General features: G+C 41.9%; 1 protein-coding gene across 2 annotated transcripts in view; it reads right to left on the bottom strand.

Annotated features, from left to right (window-relative positions):
- The window catches only part of STARD13 (StAR related lipid transfer domain containing 13), a 300,044-nt gene that overhangs the window by 159,199 nt on the left and 119,615 nt on the right, over positions 1-21,230 (bottom strand). For both annotated transcript variants that reach the window (XM_076364265.1, XM_076364266.1), the window contains exon 5: positions 10,595-10,628. In XM_076364265.1, coding sequence (XP_076220380.1) covers positions 10,595-10,628 — 34 coding nt within the window. The remainder of the gene's footprint in view (positions 1-10,594; positions 10,629-21,230) is intronic.

Below are 21,230 nucleotides of genomic sequence, written 5' to 3'. Positions count from 1 at the left end.
AAAACCACGGGAAAGGAATTCTGTGTGCCCATCCAAATTGTGTTGTTTAAGAGTAAAGTGTAGCCATTGCAAATGAACACTTGAAGATTAAAGGTATTTCCTCCCCAGTGATCATAAGACACAGGCTCTGTCAAGACCTAAGGAAGCACAATACACAATGTTTACATCGATGTTCCAGGTACACATCACAGCAAGTTAGAGGCACTTTTACCTATTTCTGCATACACTCAGTTACTTACCTACGTGTAGCTCAATACTCTGGATATCATCCCTATATGGTTGTTGTTATGCTTTAAAAATTCCAAGGCTATGGGGCCATAGAAGAGGAGCACAGCAACAAAAGCAACAAATGAAAAGGTGTACTTTAGATTAAGTTACTGAATATTTTGAGTTCTCCAAGACATCATCCAGCCATTGAGTGCAGAGCATCAGTACTGTCTGATAAATAGGTGAAAATATACAAGAGGAGAAGTTTTAGTTTAACTTTGGAAACTCATATTTTTGTTACTGAACGAGAGTCCAGAGAGCTGTAAATTGAAGATTTTGACAATGTGTGGGTGAGCAGACAAGAAAAGAAAGAGTGTGAAAAGCAGGGCTAACTTTATGTGCTATATGTTTATAAAACAAACAGATGCCAACATCAGTGATCTGCCAGTGATACCAGAGTACCTATGCCCTTGTGCCCACTTTGCCTAGTAAAAGACACTGGAAATCCAAACTAGTGGCTTCTCTTGATGGAGGCCTAGCATGGATAGTAAGGCAACTACTGCTGGGAAAGGCTGCAAGGAAGACCACTCAGTCGTGGGATGTTGCAATTATTCCTTTCCATATTCCCTCTCCACTGCTTTGGGAAGCAGGCACAGTAGAAACCGTTCTCTGAGTCTCTCCCTCCTATTTTTGCACCCCGGATCCTTCTGTCTTTGGCAGGAGTGGACCACCAACACCCTGGGCCTTAGCCACTCGTTCTCTGATTCTTCTATACTAGGAAGCCTTGACCTGTTGCTGCCTGAGACAATGCTAACAGTTCAAATGCGTGCCGTGACACGCATGAGAAGATACAGAGGCTCTCCGTACACCTGCAGTGCTAACGTAAGCTCTCCTGGTGCCGAGCTCTGCATGGACAAAGGGCACAGCAAAGAGCACCCATCAGGATGAGGACCATAACCTGGACACCAGCTCATGGACCAACATGCATGAAAATAAGCTCTGGGCAAATGATTTGAATCATGAATTAGAAACAAATGTAAATGTTTTAACAGTCACCTTTTTGTATGAAGAACATCGATGATAATATAAGGCTGTAAGGTTTGTGAGGGAAGGACTACCATTCTGCCTGTATGCAGAATGCTCAAAAGGACACTACTCAGGGCCTGAGGCCCATTGTCACTACCTCAGTATGAACAATTTAAAAATAATAAATGACTTAAGTAGCAATCCAAGTAAGCTGTCGTTTTAAGACTTTGCTAAAAGAACTATATACATTTTATGAAATATAATGCTCCCGAGCTTCCCGTTTCCTCAGCTACTTAGAGGAGTTGTTTGAGTCTGAAATGCTGTGAAAAGTGGAAGGTTTTTTTTTTTCTTTACGGATATAAATAATTTTCTACACAGTTATAAATGCACCATTAAGAGACTAATCCTTCCCCCCACCAAGTTGCCAGTGACTGCAATCGGCGTAGAATTAGGTTCTACAAAGGAGGAATCCTTAATATTCTACAGGATAAACCTGCAAGATTCTATGCTAGAATCAGTTTACTTCTCAGAATTAAGGCAATTTTAAAAGAAATTGATAATTATGGACTTCAAAACCATTCAACCAATCTAATAACTTCAGTGATACTTACAGACGGGTGTTTTTCTCACTTTTAAAAGCAAGTTTTTCTCACTAGCAAGTGTTATCTTAATGTCAATTACATATCATATGTAATCTATATTGCAATAAGGATTGAATTTAAAGTCAGGAGAAATACTTACGACCCCTAGTAAGCTAAGGATTCCAGAAAATGGCAGTTACTACTAAGCAATATACAATGACAACTGTAACTGTTGAGGTAATTAAAAAAATATTATCAGTTGTAGTTCATGGAATAAATGAATTTTTAATCAACTGCTTAAAAGTAAATTCAGCATTTCCTTTTACATTTCCACATAGAAGTCATCCAAACCAAATTTCAAACATTGCACATTTTGCAGTCTGTCCTTCCTATTCATAAATTTGCAGCTAATACTAAAAACCTGCATGGCAATCAGGCAGACCTATGCCTTGCACAGAGTGTGCTGAGCAACTTCTTGACTATTTAATCATATTTCTTAATCTAAAATCATCATTGAATTGGTGCTTAAGTCAACTCTGATGTAAAACCATTAGTTTTCACAAGAATTAACACCAGGGAAAAATTTGTCCTTTTGCTTTAAAACAAATTGTCCTGACATACATACTAGCCTCATATGACAGAGTCTTTGGGAACCAACAAAAATTCCAGGGTAGGTATGTACCTAATATAAACAAATTTCAAATGAAAGCCTAAAGCCCTTACCTTCTCAGACCCCATGTCAAAAGCCAACACTTCACCAAGGCTGGAATAGCAATTTCAGATCCACTTAATAATACCCATATATAAAGCAACTTTTTGGCCATCTCTTTTCTTGAACTTGCCTTTCTTACTGCTGTGCCTTCATAAAGACACAAAGCCAAAATCACAACTGACAAATGCCATTGTATGCAATGGAATTACACATGGGACGGCTTTGGCATGTCTTTTGCGTTCGTATGCAGCTCTGGCCTCCTCCTATTGCTGCACTTCAGCTGTGGCTTGACAGCATGGTGGAAGTTACTAATTTGTTTTTGCCTTGTGCTGAGCGCTCAGTAAATACCAACATCTCCGTGTGCATTTCTGTCATAGCAACTTGCTGGCCTGGATGGAATCTAATACAGAGAACAGGAAGGGCAGAGACTGGATGGTTTTCAGTTGAAAAGCTTGCTAAAGCAATTCTTCCGTTTCTTAAGAAGGTGTCCCTGCAGTTGACATTAACACTACACGGCTCTTTGTCCTCCTCTAGTGGTCCCATTATATTTAGGGAGAGGCTTATGCAGTGATTACTTCCTTCAAGTTAATGTGGTTATTACTCAAGTGCAAGGTGTTGAGACTCATGTCTAGAGATCCTGCGTTCAATCCTAACATGAGCAACAGTAAAGGGTTTCATCACTCTGGTGCTCATGGAAGTGGAGATTGGTGTCGCCGACCATAGCCAGTCACAGTTACACAGACGCTGTGTCTTTTTGTGCTGTGGCCATCTCTGAGCAGAGGTTGCACCATGGCAGGTTGTTCAATAGCATGAAACAGTGGCATGGTCTGAGTATGGTCCCACAAAAGGTCCTATGCTGCAAAAGGTCAGAAGCTGGCTACTTCGTTTGATAGCTTTATTGTCCCAAATAACTTATATTAAGCATATGTTCCAGCCAGAAGCATTCCTCTGTGTTTGCCTGTCCAACTTGCAAACAAAGAAACAATGCAGAATCTATCTTGTGTCCGGAGTCTTTCAGAGAGGAGCTACCTGTCACTCCGATACAGCACAAAAACTCACAAGTTACTCCTTAGGAATTGATCCTACATAGTTAAATAGCAAAAACTGAACCTAGAGAATCATTACGTGAGGGAAATGTTTTCTAATGGGGAACACTAAAATTGCTGGAACTGCTACCCATTAGAAATGCTTTCTGTGAAAACAAAAAGCTCCTGCTATAGAGCTCATTCTTCCATGTGTGTGTGTCTCTCTCAAAGTGGTAATGCTCAGTTAGCATTATAAAACACTAAAGATTTATTTTGCTGCTTGCATACTTTAAAAAGTCAAACCTTCAAACTTTTGAAGTTATACCTTGCCCAGGAAATAAAATACAAGGACATAGCTTGCATTGTGGCTATCAGAGGGGTCTGAGGGAAAGGTCTAACTGAAATAGAAAACAATGAGGTCCCTTGTCCCATCCTCTGCCCCATCTATTATTCAGTGAAAATTTTCCAGGCATTTGTTACTTTTGGAATAAATGTTAAATGCCACAACGTGCCGTCTGCCATGACTCTTGGAAAACCCCAGTTTAAAGAAAGTTGGTTGCTCAGATGCAATGGAGCTGAATATGGCTGTTTGTCCACAACCTTTGTCAGACATTTGTTCAGTCACAGAAGAAATGACTCAGGAATCCTGTGGCTCCATGTCTGACCTTAGTTGCTGGAAACCAACACCCCCTAATTCCAACAGAGCCAAAACTTTAGAGCAATTTATCAATTTGCATTAGATCACCATTTACAACACGGTTCCTGTCAGATCTTGTTAAGTCTCAAAAGCAGACAAATCCAAGCTCATCTCTCAGTTGTTTAGTGTTCAACTCTCTCTAGTAGTCCAAACTGTAAACAAAAATGAGTTAAAGTAGGAAAAATGTTTATAATATTTTCATTCTGAAACCACCTATATTTTGTACAGTTATTGAATAGACATTATTTTTAACGTTTACCAGCTCTAGGCTTTTACATATTTTTCTGTTGACTGAAAATCAAAGTTACAGAAAGAACTATGGAGCAGGGAAACGGAGGAAGATATTTAGAATGACATTGAGTATTAGCATGTGTATAAAGTGTCTTTCTACATTACTGCTTCATTGGTGGAGAAGTTTCTTATATAAAATTCAGAGTATTCCTTAATAGATCAAGCTTTTGTCTATAATTCACATATTAAAACAGTAAACATACATGCTTTTAAACTACACCTGTCTTTTTTTTTTTAGAAACAGCAATATCCTGAGATATATACATAGTAAGGGTTCTCATTTTCCTCTTGCTTTTGAGAGCTGAGGATCACAGTTTGCCCTCAGCTGATCCAATACATCAGTAGGAGCTGAGTAGCAAAGATTTGCCTTTTCAGAAGAGCAAAGAAGGGGTTTGTTCTATCATTGCTGATTATGAAAGAAACATATAGGCAGGAAGAGGCAACCTCACTGCCTAATTTTGGGAGCCAAACTGCCACCGCACAGAAGTTAGAACAGGAGCCAAATGAAATGACCCTCTGATGCACTGACTGCAGGAGAAGCACCAAGTCTACCTACTGCTAATTTGAGCAATACAGAGCTTAACTAGTTAACAGGCCAAGGCCACCAAACAGCTGGGTTTATTCACTAGTTTACTTTCACTGTTACCACTGTTGGGGAAAACAGCCTGTTCATTTTTCAGTCCAAAGTAAGCATCTCCACTTCGTGTTGGAAACATGTCAAAGTGACCCCACTCTGCTTTCTAGTAAATGCACGGAACCACTGGATGAGGATGTTTTCTTTTCCCCAGTTATTTAAGGTCAGGTTCTCATCTTGGGTAAACTCTCGTAGCTGGAGTAATGACAGCATGAGACATGACCTAGGTCTTGGGAGGGACTGCAGAACGTCTAACCCAGCTGCTGCTCTTCCCTGCAGAGGATGGGACAAGGGACCTCATGGATATAGCCTCAGCTTCACCTCCAGCACACTTGCCAAGCATCCATGGCAAGTGAAAGGCTGAAAGAGATCACCTCCTCCATCTGCCCACAAGCGAGAGGAAAATCCCAGAACAGGTTATGGTTCTGTGAGCCACATCCGTTTCCCTGTTCACAGTGTGATCAACCCGTAACTCCTTGTTAAATATAAAAATGAGCACAAAGCATTATATGACCAAGGAAACACAAAAATATGTAGCCAGTGGGAACTACTGTATATGAGTTTGATCTTGTGATGAATCAAGCACCTACAGTTTCTAACAAGGGCCAGATGGAGTTGCAGTTCCCTCTCAGTTCCCAGAGTCAGGCCCTTTGTTGGCAGTTGTTCATATACAGCTGCTGTACAGCACAGTTCTGGTTTCTTAAGCTACGGAGGTCTCTCCTTGAAGTCAATTAGCATTGTGCCTGGAAAAATATTGCAGGATCAGGCTATTCGTTAAAGCCCTGGGACTACAACTGCCTCTATGTGAATTTTGTAATATATCAGCCAAGGATACACAATTATCCACAGACTACTTCTGAAACGGCCAAGGTCACATGAGGATTTTATCGTATTACTGCAGTGCACCATCTTCCTTGCCAGCCCATTGCTGTTCTACATTACCGTGCATCAGCAAATACACGAGCACGCTGCTATATTTAGTGTTTCATACATACCACTAAAATAGAGGATGTGTCAGCTTTTAATCTGACTTCAGATTTTTGTCAGCAAAGTAAAAGCTCATTTTCCCTACCCGTGATGAAGTGTGCTCTGTTAGTCATCTTGAGCTATGTGGTGATAACTTTAAAATACATTAGGCAGCTAGAATGCTCAAGCTGAACAGAATATTTTTTGCTAAGAGATAGACTAGGAGTTAGTAGGGATGCATAGCGTCAGTCAGCCAGGTTTTAATAGTGACTACCACGGGCTATCTAAAAACCCAGCAGCAGTCTGATGGCAAGAGGAGCAGCTAACCAAGGCGTCCTCTGCGGTACCACAGCAGGCAATTCCGACCTCCTGGATTACAAGTCCAGAACAGAGATAGGTGGTGCAGACCGGGTTTGGTGTTATGTACCTGGCAATATGAGAAGAAAAGCATTGAAGATGATGACTTGAACAGAATGGTCTATTGCATAGTGATGGGACTGCGGCAGTCCTATTAATGACATCACCTATTAATGACAGCAGGAATGTGGTTTAATGGTTGGAACCACAGTTACCACCAGGATAGTCATGTTCATTCTGAAAGAAAGTAGGGCTCAGTGGATGAAACTGGTATTTTTACAGGTCTTGGCAAAGCCACAGTATAGGATGTTTTTTACATATTCATAAAACTTACTTATTCATGCCATCCATCACGTACAAGGAGTACAAGTGTGAATCTTGTCTACTGCTTCTACACCGAGCCGATGGACAACTTGCTAACCTACAGACCAAGGGTAAGCCTGTCTACATGAAAAGCACCTTTCCCACTCCAAAGTGCTTATTCTCTCTTGCAACTGTCCCTTGCGCTTTGCTAACTACATCTTAAAGGGTGTGGGTGACACCATGTTTGCAACCTAGATCTAACTCCTAATAACATTGTATTTACTTAGTAGTGTGCAATTATATAAATATATACATTTCCAATGTATATATTGAATGGAGCCCCATTTCAGCCCAGCCCAGGGTTGTCCATCCCAGCCTCACGACGCTGCAGCAGGGCTGGTCTCCAGCTCTGCCGCAGCCCTGCCCGGCCATGGGCCCCACTGAGCTGGGAACAACCTGCAGGCTGACATCCCATCTCAGCCTCAGCCCATCCCCGTCCCCACAGCCCTACCCAGCCAGCCTGGGGCCGTGTCTGACCCTGTCCCCGCGTCTGTCCCTGGTCCCCAGGAAGCCACCAGCCCATGCTGCACCCTGCCACTACTAAAGAAAACTGAAAGCAGAATAAATTCATGCCTCTAGAGTCACACCTTGCTGCTATTTAATATTTTTTCTTAATGTACAATTTTTTTAATGGTCAGAACATCATTATTTCCAGTGCATGCACCAGTACCAGTGTTATTACTTCTGGAAATAATGGTACTAGGCCTGTCTGGCATGCAGCAACACTGCCGGCAATACTGGTACTTCAAAGGAGGTTCCCCAGGAGGCCTGGGTGGTCTGTGCAGCTTTGTCTTTCCTTAGAGCACATTTCAGGTATCCCGCTTAACATATTGCGAGGAGCCCACTGCAAATCCAGGGAATGGAAGCCTCAAAATATTGCATTTATTTGTAAAAAAAAAAAAAGTTGTAAAATAAAATGCAGGCAAGAGAGAGAACAACAGTCCAAAGGGCAGGTTTTTTTTTCTTCTCACACACAAATATGGCTTATGTGGAGAATGACTAGAAGCCAAGGACAGCCCAGCCCTGGGGAAAGGGCTGCAGGACCCCCCACCCTGGCTGCAGCAGCTCTGAGCTGCCCTGTACGTCCCCAGCTCCTGCTGGGATGGGGTTAGAGGGGCTGTCTCCATCCGAAAGGGTTGATGCTGTATGGTGAGGAGGGCAGGGTGCTGCCCCACTATGACCCACCGGTACCCCGGGAAATGACTTTTTTGGGCCTTGAGAGCTCTAGTTTGAGAGAGCTTTTCCCAAGACAGAGGCCAGAAGAAGAAATGACAAACGCAAATGAGAAAGAATAAGAAGTGATAATGTAAGAGGAAAGTGGTGCAGAAAATGAACTTGAGCAGAAGAGTGATGTGTTCTGTACGTGGCCGATATGGGCAGGACACGTGTTCTCAGGACACGTGAGAAATTCCAAAACAGAAAAAAATTTCTTATCCAGAAATCAGAGAAAATATCAGAAATGTTTAGGAACTCCAAATCTGGAAGGAACCCTGTCCCTCAGTACAAGACATAGATTTGGCCATTTTTTAGATTTAAATAATGTTGGGGTTTTTTTAAATGCTCTAACATAACAAATTTCAAAGCCAAAATTTTCAAAGCCAAATAGAAATGAAAACTTGTCACTTTGAAACCTGTTAGATCATCACATGTCAAGACGTGCACCTATTTTACAGAAATGATTTGAAAGAAAAATTAATGGATGCTAACCTTTTCCTGTAAAATGGTTCAGTTTGAAGAAATGGGCATTTTCTGCCAGAAGCATTTTAATGATAAATTTATTACCAGCTCTATCATATGCTAGATTTCCATGACTAAAGTTCCACCTCAGTGACCAAAGTGTGTCAGAAAATGACCTGTCATTCTTCTTTCATGTCTGCAGCTATCAAATTTTCAACCATCATGTTCTACTGTAAAGTGTGTGCTAAACTTTATCTCTTTTGCTAACAAAATGAATGTTATCATAAAAGTAAAACAATTCAAAAATTAATCATAGTAAAAAATAGGAGCACTGCTAAAATAGTCAGTTTTATTTAAAATTTATGTGCCATTGATGTGTTTTCCTTTTCTTTATAAAGCAAGTCTTCAGTGTCACAGAGAGGTTTTGATCCAAGCAATGAAAACAATAAAAACAATTGCTAAATCAATCTCAAAATTGATGGGATTTGTTTAGCTTTGGAAAAGCACAGGCATATGTTTCATTGGCAAATACCATCATGGAATAAATACACATATAACTCATAAAGCAGAAAAACTTAATGTGCACAGAACTTGAATGAAAATACTTATGTTTATACTATGCTCAACAGCCTTCGTGTTTTGTTGACCTGATGTTAAGTACATGAGGGCGAAATTGCTGATGGAGACCTGGGTTTTCTAGGCCAGGGTTGCTGACATTTTGCTAAGTCAACACGTTTGCCAGCAGAGCCACTGAATCAGTGACACTGGCTGCAGAAGGCTTCATTCATCTGTTTCTAACAGAGTTAAGGTGGCCCTTGGAAAGAGCCGAGGATGCAATTTAGAGCAGAGACAGATGCTACTCTGAACAGGAAAAAATCACCGAGTTAGCAAACTGGCTTAAACTAGTCCTTCAGGCCAAAAAAAGATGCTAAGTCATCTAGGGACAGAGGGATAATTACAACAGTGACGTCCAATTGCTTTCATTTTAATTGACACACACTGCATACATATTGACTAATGAAACAGAAAAAGCAGTCAGAAATAGGTGACTCCGGAGGTCAGTTGTTTTACGATTGAAATATTTCTAGCTGGCAAAGGCTTTTGTGGGAATGAGGATTCACTTAGACTTTGGGAACATTTCTTTTTGCAAAACTGTGGGACTGTTATTAAATTCCAGTAACCCCCATTCTGGGAAGCAGGTTGTTTTCTCTGTATTTCTTAATTGTGCTTCATTACAATTTAATAAGGACATTTACCCTCAATTAAGCAAATCGTCCAAGCAGTTGCTTACTCCCCGTTGCAATGAATTGGTTTTGTCAAATGTGGGTTTAATTGCATGTTAAGTATCTTGCTGAATCAGGATCTCTGTGTGTATATATGTCTACCCAAACCTTTCCTTAACTCCTGGAATGCTAATGTACGTGGGGTTCAGGGTATCCATTCTGTTAACTCCACTTACTGCTCTGATCTTGGTGCCTCACAGAACGTCAGCTGTAACTAAATAATTTCCACAGAATAGTCAAACTCACCAATGCTGTTAATATCGGCAACTGCATTAACCGGCTAGTGAGCTCACGCTAAGGAGTGATGTGGGCACCATGACTCTGCCACTGGGGACAAGGCCTGGGGGGGGGTGTTAAATTTTTTGGAAAATGTGCCTGTGTAATGAGCCTCTTCACCAGACTTGGCTGCTCTGCGAGCGCTGAGCTGGAAAATGCACTCAGGTGCACCTCACCTCGGCTCACCACTACGCCCGCCAGTGCCACGGCAAGCCCTTTAGTCCCACTCTGACACCAATAACAAATACTTGGTTTTATCCCTGTTATTTCAGAACTTGCTTTGTGAGGTGTAAGTCGAAAGTTGCTGAATTATCAGCTGTCCAAAGAGCCACATAAATCCTACACCACTACGTCATGAACAACAGCATGGAAGTGATCATAGCAACTGCACGAAATAACTAAAACTCAGAATAGCAGAGATTCCCACGGGTCCTCCATCAACGCATGCATGTCTACACAAGCCACCAAGAACCTTTCAATAAGTAATGCAGTGTCTTACCTGCGTTTTCCTTACACAGCTTCTGAAACAGCACCTGTAAGAAATAAATTAATTTTTGTTTAATAATTATACTTTTTTTTTCCTTCAAATAAGTTCCACATTTAAGGATGACAATATATGTCATTCTTAAACATCGTCATCGCCTTACACAGGGCATAAAATCCAGAGCTCATCAATCATGGGGAATGTCTAGTTTTGCTTGCTAAGGACAACCTGGTGCACATTCTCAAACCAGGTTTACTTGTCTTGCAGGGCGTGAGCTTAGGAGCAGTCTCTGGCACAAGCAGGGTACGTACTGCAAGGATACATGAGGTCCAGCACACTGGAACATGCCTGAAAGTGTCTCACGATGCCGGTGGGGCTCGGGGAGGCAGCACGCAGGCTGCCGGCGAGGCACGTGTGGGCAGCTGTACCGACAGGTACACCAAAACAGAGCACACTGTGGCTATGGCAGCTCAGAGCGGCAGTGATGGTGCTTATTCATCTGTGACCAGGAAAGGGTCCCTCTGTCTGAGGGACGTGGCCAAACTGGCCTGCTGTGTTGTGTTCTTCACATTTTTCATCTCCCTGCTTCGGGTCTGCCATGCTAACTGAAAGGGGTACCATTAACACCATACTTGGATGCGACTCTTGGTCCATTACTTTTCTCTTTAATAGCTTTCAGTGCCTAAATCAGGAGGTTGTTGCCAGTGATTAAATGTGTATCACCCATTCTCCTTTCATACGATAGATCCATCAACTCTCCCAGCAGTGCAGCCTGTATATGAAACTAGCATAATGGGTGAAACTGCATCTTTTTTTTTTTTTTTAATATAAACAGAAGGCTGAAATGATTCTTCCAGATACCAGTGAACTCACACGTGTGAAGTACCCAGTCTGCAGCCAGCTGAAAAGGCAGCCGCTCCTGTACCTTGCAGTGACACACTCCCTGTTCTTGTTATCTGCTTGTCCCCATATGGACAACCATCTGCACCTTTCCGTCAGATGCACCAAGTGCTCCGTTATCTCTTCAGTCAATATTGCCTCTGCAGCCTTGATAGGAATCTGTCCATAGAAACATGTTTTTTATTTACCTTTTATTTCGTGAAGAATTTTACTGAGATATTGGAAAATTCCTCCTCTAAGCACAGAACTGAATTAGTTAAGCATCTCTCTTAATAATAGGAAAAGCACAGCTAGACTACAGTTGTTTTCCCTTCTGCAAGGCAATTTCATTGTAAAAAAGCCTCTTGCTCCATTTGAAGGTCTGCCTGAGCAGCAGCCGAAGTTAGCCTGTCTTTAGCCAGCAGGCACCAAGTGCGGTGGTCACTTCTAGATGGGAAAATAATGGGTGGCTGAGTCCAAATCAGGTTTTGTTAATGGCAGTTTGTAGCTTGGCTTTAGCTCCAAGTCAAGGCCAGCTCTGGCTCCCGCACACTGCTGCGTGTTTGCCTGGACTGAATTGATTTGTATAGATTTCACCCAGGCTCCTTTTTGATTTTTAGCTCAGTGATGATGAAATGCTCAGAGAGACTGGAGCTGAGCCCCATTCCCCAGTGAGGGCCCACCAGTGCCAGGCTCTGTGGTACCTGCACAGACCCTTGTGCCAGACCTCTTCTGCACTTGCTCTTAGAGAGGCTGGAGGATTCGCCTCCCCCTAGGTCTTCTACAGCCTAGAAAGGGAGAATGTGCTTTTGATTCCCATCTGGCTGAAGAGGAAATTCAGCTTATTTCCTGAGTCTTTTTACGTTGCCCCGTTCTGTGAAGAGTAAGGAGCAGAACTACAGCGCTACAAGCCAAAATTTCTCTAGCAGCATCACTTAAAAAGAGTCAGTGCTGAGCCCTCAGGAGAGGGCTCTAGCAGAAGCACCTCGCTTCCATAGAGGAATAGGAAATTCAGACACATGGCGTGTTGATTGGCAAGGGACAGGCAGGTCCCACATCAGCGTGCCGGGTTTGTGGGCTGCCTTTCTGAGTGAAGAACATCATTCTGTCCCTCCACCTTGCAGCGAGCTGCGTTGCTCTCATTCACCCTGCTGGTGACAGGCACCTGATTTTTAGCATCACAATGCTGGCATAAGCACACTGGAGGTGGGTGCCTAAATTGCCATACTGAATCTTGGGATAAGCACTTCTTGAAGAATACATAAACGATATGTGAATCAAAATAAATATGTCAATCCTGCCTCGATAGCTGGTTTCTGTGTTCTAGCGCAGCCAGAAGGGCACCAGCTATTATAAAACCAAACCCAGGCTATGTTAACTTTCAAAATCTTTTTAGGATGACATACAAAAAGGATGCAAATTGTTGCTGGAACAATCCCAAGTGGCAACAGAAAGCTGCCAACTAAAAGTGATTTATGGAAATAATAATGATAATGCACTATATAACTGATTGTATAACAAAATACATTTATTGGAGGACGAGCATCCCATCTGAGCAGCGTGGCACCATCTAATCAAATATATAGAAACCATGGACCAAGAGAGTACAACTCTAGCCAAAAGGCTGTTGCAGCACCTGCTGCTATGAATAATAAAGAAATCATTTGCTTACAACTCCAGCTGTAGCAATTTTGCAAGTGGAAGTGTCAAACAGAAGCCAAAGACAAACACACTCTGCTGATATAACCATGTTTTATTTGCTGAAGCATGTAAACCAGCAGGCAGAAACCAGAAATTTATTAGATACTGGTTCCATTTCTTCCCCCTCAGCAGTCCTGTATCTCAGCAGGGCCATCCCATGTTCATCTATGCAAACAAAGGCTCCCAAGAAGCCTGCTTGTGCAGCACCACCCCTTGCTTTATGATCAGAGCAGGATGAGCCAGTCTTGTGAATCAGGCAAGACTACCCTCAGCGGCGGTGCAGCTAGATCAAGGGACAACTTGCAATGAAGTGAAGCGCAGAGGGCTCATCTACACTGCTAAATAAAAGATGGCCATTGATGAGGCCGAAGCACCGTACCCGGGTTTGTCCACCTGCCGCAGCAGCTCTGGCTTTGTTACGAACTGCTCGGAAGAGCTCTGCTCAGAGCAAGCCAGCTATTGGAAAGCGTGCCCTCAGCAATGGGCATGAGGGGACAGCCGTGCCACTTGGCCTTGCGCAAGGGACTGGTCCCTGGACCACATTTATATTGCCCTATAAACATAGCCTCCGAGTCCACAGTATTAAATTTATGGGTCCTGTACAGATGAACAAGATGCCCAGAGAATGTGTTAGAAATCATTACCTGAATCTGAACCCCGTAGAGCAAGATGAAAATAACATCTCTGTTCAACAGATAACTAAAACCAGGGACACCTTTAAGCGTGTGAGTGATCCCATTAAAGCCACCTTTCACTTACAGAGCCATACATGTGAAAAAGTGTATTTGGGGCACAGAGCAAAGCAGGGGAGAAAGGCTGTAGATCTGTTGAGGGGAGGAAAGTGAATATAGTGCATTTATAAAGAACCTGAAAGATTTTCCTGAAAGGCATTCTGTGTGGAAACAAATTACTCAAATGAACTCTTTGGATTAAGTGGAACTGAAGGTAGAAGCAAAACACCAGCATTACAAACTCAACAAGCAAAATAAACACACTCATCAAAAAATTGTTTCTCTGATGTATACATAATCTTTCATGATTATAAGTGATCAGAGCATGGAACTCATCAAACAACTGGATTAAATGATTTAATAATGTCCCAGTAAGCTTATTGTCACATAAAAGCTTTTTTCCGACACAGAAGATGAATACGAAACGGTTGACTCAAACAACTTCAAAACCATTTTAATTTGCAACAGCACAGGGATTCTGCAATGCCAGCCAATCCCATAATATCATATACCATTTAAAAGAAAAAAGAAAAGTTTTGTATCCAAGCCTTTTGTTTCCCTCTTTTCTATCAACTCCTATTAGCTATTAGCTATTTTATGCTCTAATTTCAAATATGCCCAAATCTGCCACTGATATTTCAGAGTACCTGTCAAACTGTAATCATTCACTCTCAGGAAACCACACCCTCCTCCCCCCCAAAAAAAAGGTAATTAGTGTTTCTGTCCAGCATGCAAATAACTCTTCTGGATGTTTAATAAAAAGCCAGAGAATTTATTCAACATAGATATGGTATCAAGAATACCACTGCTATCAAATAAACCCTGTCATTTTGACAGGACTACTTGACATCTGCTTTTAATAAAAAAGACTTTGGATTCAGCAAGCGTAGGTTCTGTGGTGAGCAACCAGCAGCACCAGCAGCACCACTGTGAAACACAACACTTCCTTCAGAGGAAAAAAGGATAAATCTGTATGACTTCTTACTGGTTAACTGATACAGAAGAAAAGCACTCTGAGCTGGAAAAGGTCCTGCAAAGTATAAAGACTGAAAATCCTGCTGGTTCTTCATTCTAGCGATTTAATAATCTGCTAGGCTTTAATTAAAGTGACACATAGACAGTTCTAAAGGAGGAAACCAGCAATCCACATGCAAAACCCAATCACCTGATTAGCAGGTTTATTAGACCCTTTCAGAAAGATGTTGACAGAAGGAAAGCAAATCCTAGTTATTACTTCAAAACAAAATTCTACAGCCCAAAATGGAAAGTAATATTATGACACTCAGCGATGTCAGCCTTAACTTGAAGTTGCCTGGCCCCAGCAATGAGATCTTCAGTCTGGATTAGACTTGCAAGTTCCCTAGAGAGCATTAGTCAGCTGAGAATAATGGCAATATTGAAGTTATCCTGTAGAAAACACTGCTGAGACCGCTGTGTCAGAAATCCGATTTCTCCCAGAGACTTGGCACCGATCTTTTGTACAGGCTTGAAACCTCTACTGGATTTAGGTGCTTATGTTGTATCTTCAAAGGCTGACAACTGGGCTCATAATTTTCCTTTATAATACAGACACTGTGGAGATGTTCTTGGAGACCATGTTTAATATACAGCCTGAGCGTTATTAGAGAAGTCACTTGGGGCATGGAAGACACATCTTGGTTGGATGGGATTCAGCCTCATACCTGCTGCATCACAGCGTGCTGGCCTCCTCACCAGGTTAGAAAGTAAGGGGAAGGGGAAATTCTCAATTTCTTCCACTGAAGCTGAGCTATCGCACTGCAAACTGTTCATGACTGATGGGGTCAAAGAAAGAAAGAAGGGTAAGCAGCTCCCTACTCTGCAGTCGAGCAAGTCCACTTCCTCATTCACAAGAAGTGTGGCCAGCAGGTCAAGGGAGGTGATTCTCCGCCTCTACTCTGCTCTGGTGAGACCCCACCTGGAGTACTGTGTTCATCTCCAGGGCCCTCAGCATAAGAAAGACATGGACCTGCTCAAGCAGGTCCAGAGGAGGGCCACAAAGATGATCAGGGGGCTGGAGCACCTCCCCTGTGAGAACAGGGTGAGAGAGTTGGGGTTGTCTAGCTTAGAGAAGGCTTCAGGGAGACCTTATAGCAGCCTACCAGTACTTAAAAGGGGCCTACAGAAAAGATGGGGAGGGACTCTTTATCAGGGAGGACGAGGAGTAATGGTTTTAAACTGAAAGAGGGTAGATTTAGGTTAGATGTTAGGAAGAAATTCTTTACTGTGAGGGTGGTGAGACACTGGAACAGGTTGCCCAGAGAAGTTGTGGATACCCCATCATTGGAAGTGTTCAAGGCCAGGTTGGATGAGGCTTTGAGCAACCTAGTGGAAGGTGTCCCTGCCCATGGCAGGGGGGTTGGAACTAGATGATCTTTAAGGTCCTTTCCAACCCAAACCATTCTATGATTCTATTCTGTTCTATGAAATGGGGCAACTTGGGTCCAGGTCCCCTTTTCTAGACTCTTTAATATTTGGAATAAGAAAACATTATTAAGAAATCAATGTTTTTATGCTGTTTTCATCATGGTATTTTAAAACAGTGTAAGATATTAAGAATACGCACAGCACTAATCAAGGCAATCTTGTTCTTCACATCAACGTTAGCTTCAGCAGGGGTATTTGTTACCAGACTGGACAGAATGCTCTTGCTGGACCCAAAGCCCAGGGTGCATTTATGAGCCCTTGATCATCCACACTGCGTAAATGCTGGGTCACCCCTAGCTCTGTTCTGAACTGCTCCAATTTATCTACAAATTAAACCTTAGCATAGTTCAAGAGATTGGGGACCACTCCCAAATGGCAGAATGGATGTAGACTCTGCTCTAGATCTGCTTCTTGCCACCCTGCAGAGTCCTCCAGCACCATCTCTGCATCCTTTGTACCCTTAATCACCTCCTCATGCCATACTCCGCGGCATGCAGCATGTGCCCATGCCCTAAAACCCTCACCTCGTGGCTTGCAGCACAGCTTTCACTTCACCGTGAGTACAAAAGATCCCATACGCAAAATAATAATTGAGTCACAAGACAACAGGAGACCACAAAAAGCACAGTGGAGAGCCAGGGCCAAGTGCTACAGAGGATGGACGTGCTCAGTCTGCTCTGCGGGGTCCTTCAGCACTCTCTCTTGTACACACTTATCCTAAACAATTTAACATTAAAAATATTTTCCCTATGTTAGCTTATAGCACAGCTGTCACAGTGACAGATGGCTACTTCAGGTATCCTCAAATATAATAATGTTCCATATTTTTGAAGCTGTACAAATATATAAAAAATAATTAATATCATTCCAGTTACTGCAAAAAAGACATGTAGTCCAAATACCTATCAGCTTACTTGAAATTAATGGGTACATGTACCCCAGCAAAGCAGAGATTTGGCCAGTTTTATAAACGAACATTTATAAAACTTGATGCAACTTGAAAGGATTTTTAAGGCTGCTTCTCTCTTCTAGCATAACTCATTGAGACGTTTGCTGCTATCTAACCTGCACTCCAGTGTGTTATCAAAACCAAACTGAACCGAACCGGCTGGCCATGCCTATTCATCTCGCACCAGCACTGGCACTCATCTCGAGAAATGGGAAACGAAAGTAGCAGAACATTAACTTGATCCAAAAAAAGTTGCTGCTGTTCAACTTGTTGCTTTCGTCACGAGACCTCTGTTACAGCTACCATTTCCTCTGATAGGTTGCTCTGAGGTGAGCGCTTTGTTTAATATTTTGTAATATCATTTCTTTGCTATCATCATTCTACATTACCTTTGCTTCTCCTGTGATTTCTTCTACAGGATAACATGACACTGTTTGCTATTCCACAGTGGTCTTCGCAGGTGGATTATAACCTCCATCGTTCATAGCTCTGGCTCTGCCCTCATAGAGCAGATGATTGACGTTGCAAACAATACAGGCAGCTTGAAGCAGCAGCCCTGAAGAGCTAACCGCCTGGTCTCCTAAATTTGGCCCCAGTAAGACTAGTTGAAATTTGAACATGAAACTTTTCCTATTATTTAACGAATAGTGAAAAGCCTTTGTGTTGAGAAGAGCCTCTTTGTTGCTGACTACATATGCAGGTATGCTCAGATACCACCAGTCACGTTAGGGAAACAAAACGTTGCTGTGGTTTGCAACTGATCCACAAGCCCCACAGAAGGATGAGAGCAAACGATACCAGAATCAGTAGAAGCGGTAAGTTGGAGACTGCAATGATCAAGGAATTTTTCCACATCCTTTTTCCATTTAAAAATTCAATTGACACAAGTTTTCAACACAGAAAGCAAATTATCAAATAAAAAAAGCAAATAATTGGCATGTTGAAATGTTTCATTTTGATAGCTTTCAACGAAAAAACACCTTTTTGTGTTTAAAATGTGTTTACTTTAAAATTTAACTAACTATATTACAGTAAATAAGAAATTCACAAAACCATTTTTACCTGGTCTTGGCCTGTGATCTTGAACCAGATAAGGAAATTTTACAAACTGACAAAACATTTCACAGAACAGAAAAACTATTTCTACCAATATCTCTATTTTGAACCATGAAAAAAGGGCCCCAAGGTATCATAAGATCAGATACCTTCTTCACCTTCAAGGATTTTATGATACCTGTGATTTTGGAGGCCACTGGAATTAATTTTTAAAATGGCTCTGATCAGTTAAAATTCAAGTATTTTTTTCAGAGATGTAGGTACTTAAAACTCCAGAATGTTACTTTCCTGCAATATATCCACGGTAACTTTCTTAAATTTTCAGGGATTCTAAATTATGTCTGTGGAAGTCCATGTTCTAACTAAAGCAAGCTGTGACAACAGCTTATCTGTTGTCATAATTTTGCCCTTTGTGGCCAGCTGGATATACCTGCGAGACAGAGAACAGACATCCCACTGCAGAAGCAGATGCCCCTCGTCCCTCCAAGGTGACCAGGGCAGCCAAACTGGCCTGGTCCCACACAGTAAAACGTCATAATGTATAGAATCATAGAATCATGGAATCATTAAGGTTGGAAAAGACCTCTAAGATCATCAAGTCCAACCGTCGACCCAACACCACCATGCCCACTAAACCATGTCCCTAAGTGCCGCATCTACACGTCTTTTAAATACCTCCAGGGATGGGGACTCCACCACTTCCCTGGGCAGCCTGTTCCAATGTTTAACCACTCCAATGTACCCGCCTCTCTTTCACTTACACAAACTCTCCGTAACACTTCATAATTTTTGTGCTTTTAAATAGGCTTTTATAGGAGTTGATATTTTTAACTCTAATTAAAATCTAACCTGACAGTTTGGTATTGTGTTCTTGCACAGTCAGGAGCAAAGCAGGTGCAGGCAATCTCGAGCGCTTAGCCAAGGGAACAGTTTGAGGAACGCATATCCAAGTTTGGCCTACATGGTGTCCGGAATGTTCAGTACATCCTACCCAGTTCCCAATACCCACCCTCTGCGATCGCTTCCTTACAGGATACAGTTTTTCCACGTCTCAGCAAATTTGGTTCTGATAAAAACAAAAAATGTCCTCTTTATGATGCTTTTACCTTTGGCAAGTCCCAGGAGCTCTTAGTCATTTTGAACTCTCGACTCTGCAGCAGGACTAACATCAATATGCTCAGAACTGTGCAAATAGCAATTAATGCTCAGTCCTGCATTAAGATAACCAGTTATGCTTCTGTATAAACAAAGACATGAATAAAACCTAGAGATAACGTGTCAGTTGTCACAATATGCGTGTGGAGGTCAGGTGGAAATGTGATGGGGCAGAGGTGGGAGGAAGAAGGACAAAAAGAAGAGCAATGACTGCCAAATGGAGATGGACAAAAGTGAGAAGTGAGAGCAGTCCCTGTTTTTTACAATCCTGGAACAATACAGTGAGTCACACATTGCTATCATTTTTACCCTCTTGAGTAGGAAGAAGTGCTATATCTATTTTAAAGATAAAATGAAGTGGGAAAGGTACAAGAGGTCACAGAACAACAAAGAGAGGCATGAAAGCTGGGGACTGTGCTATCCTGCTATGGGAAATGAATGACTTCTAAAGCAAACAGCAGTTAGAAGTAATCCGTGGTAGAACATGAAAATCAAGCCTTGTGAGCTCTGGCTAGAGCTGTGGTGTTGTTTTAGCTTGGCCCAGACTAGTACTTAGCTGGGAATGAACTTCAGACTGCTATTAGCAGCAGTTTGTTTGTTTTCACTATCGAGCATCCACAGAAATGCTTCATGATGGCTAGGCTCTAAGTGGATATCAGGTATTCTCCTTCACAGTCAATACAACTAATCACTGTAATAGAACCTCAACCAAAAATCACTTTTCCCAGTAAACTGATGTATTAGCAAATGGTTAAAATCTTGGTCCACGTTTTATGCTTTTTGAGGAAAAACAAAACAAAAGGGTTTGTTTAGTGGTCAGTTTTCAGTAAAAGACAAAGCAGAGGAAAGTGAAGAATAAAGTATTTTATGCAAAAGAGTTATTGAAAATTACACAAATTGTGCATAGCAGAAGCATGCTTCCTGAGAACACATGTTGGGAAATGTTAAGTAGCATTTCTGCTTCTTCTAGTGTCCCAGCAAAGGCTGATACCTTTAGGAGAAGCAGAGATGCTGACTGGTTTGTATCTTGCAATTACTTTATAGATTTTAATCTTTATATAACATTTTGGTATTGGAAACCTGCTGTAAAATCTTTTCAATTTCTGATCAATTTTCTTTGATTGCCTGTGTGGTTTTGTCTTTGTTCATCAGTTTGCTTTTACACCAGATTTAAAGAAAAATCTTTCCCATGCCGCCTTCTCCCATGCAAATGACAAGCTTTCCCTTTGGGAGGTTTCATAGTTCTCCCTTTCTAAGAAAGAACATAATGTCTTTCAGTATCATCAGCACTAGGTAAGGTGATGCCATCTACCTCACCACCTCACAGTAAACTCACGCAAGACATTTCAGAAATGACCACTCCATTGCAAATTCTGGTGTAGCCCATAAGAGAACGAACACTTAACTGTGATGTATATCAACTTATGCTGTTTATTTTCAAAACGAAGTCTTCAACCCGTATAAATAAAGGACAATGAATTTGTGTGATGGTTGTAAAGTTAATATTTTTCACAGAAAAGTATAGATTTCCCTTTGCAGTGGGGTTGACTGTCTCTTCTGCTGTCAGCAAATGCCCAGGTGCAATTCAGATAACTACCATGTAAACATCGAAACAACTTCAAAGCTCTGCGTTCCCAGTCATTTGCCTTACCTTCTGCCTTACCTGCCGAGAGTACGCAGAGCCATATGCCCATGGTGAGAAAGGTTGGGTGAATTTATGCTGCTTTAGGAGTTG

The sequence above is a fragment of the Aptenodytes patagonicus genome, chromosome 1, assembly GCF_965638725.1.
Source record: "Aptenodytes patagonicus chromosome 1, bAptPat1.pri.cur, whole genome shotgun sequence".
In the NCBI taxonomy this organism is placed as follows: domain Eukaryota; kingdom Metazoa; phylum Chordata; class Aves; order Sphenisciformes; family Spheniscidae; genus Aptenodytes; species Aptenodytes patagonicus.
This window is presented reverse-complemented; position numbering and strand designations above follow the sequence as displayed.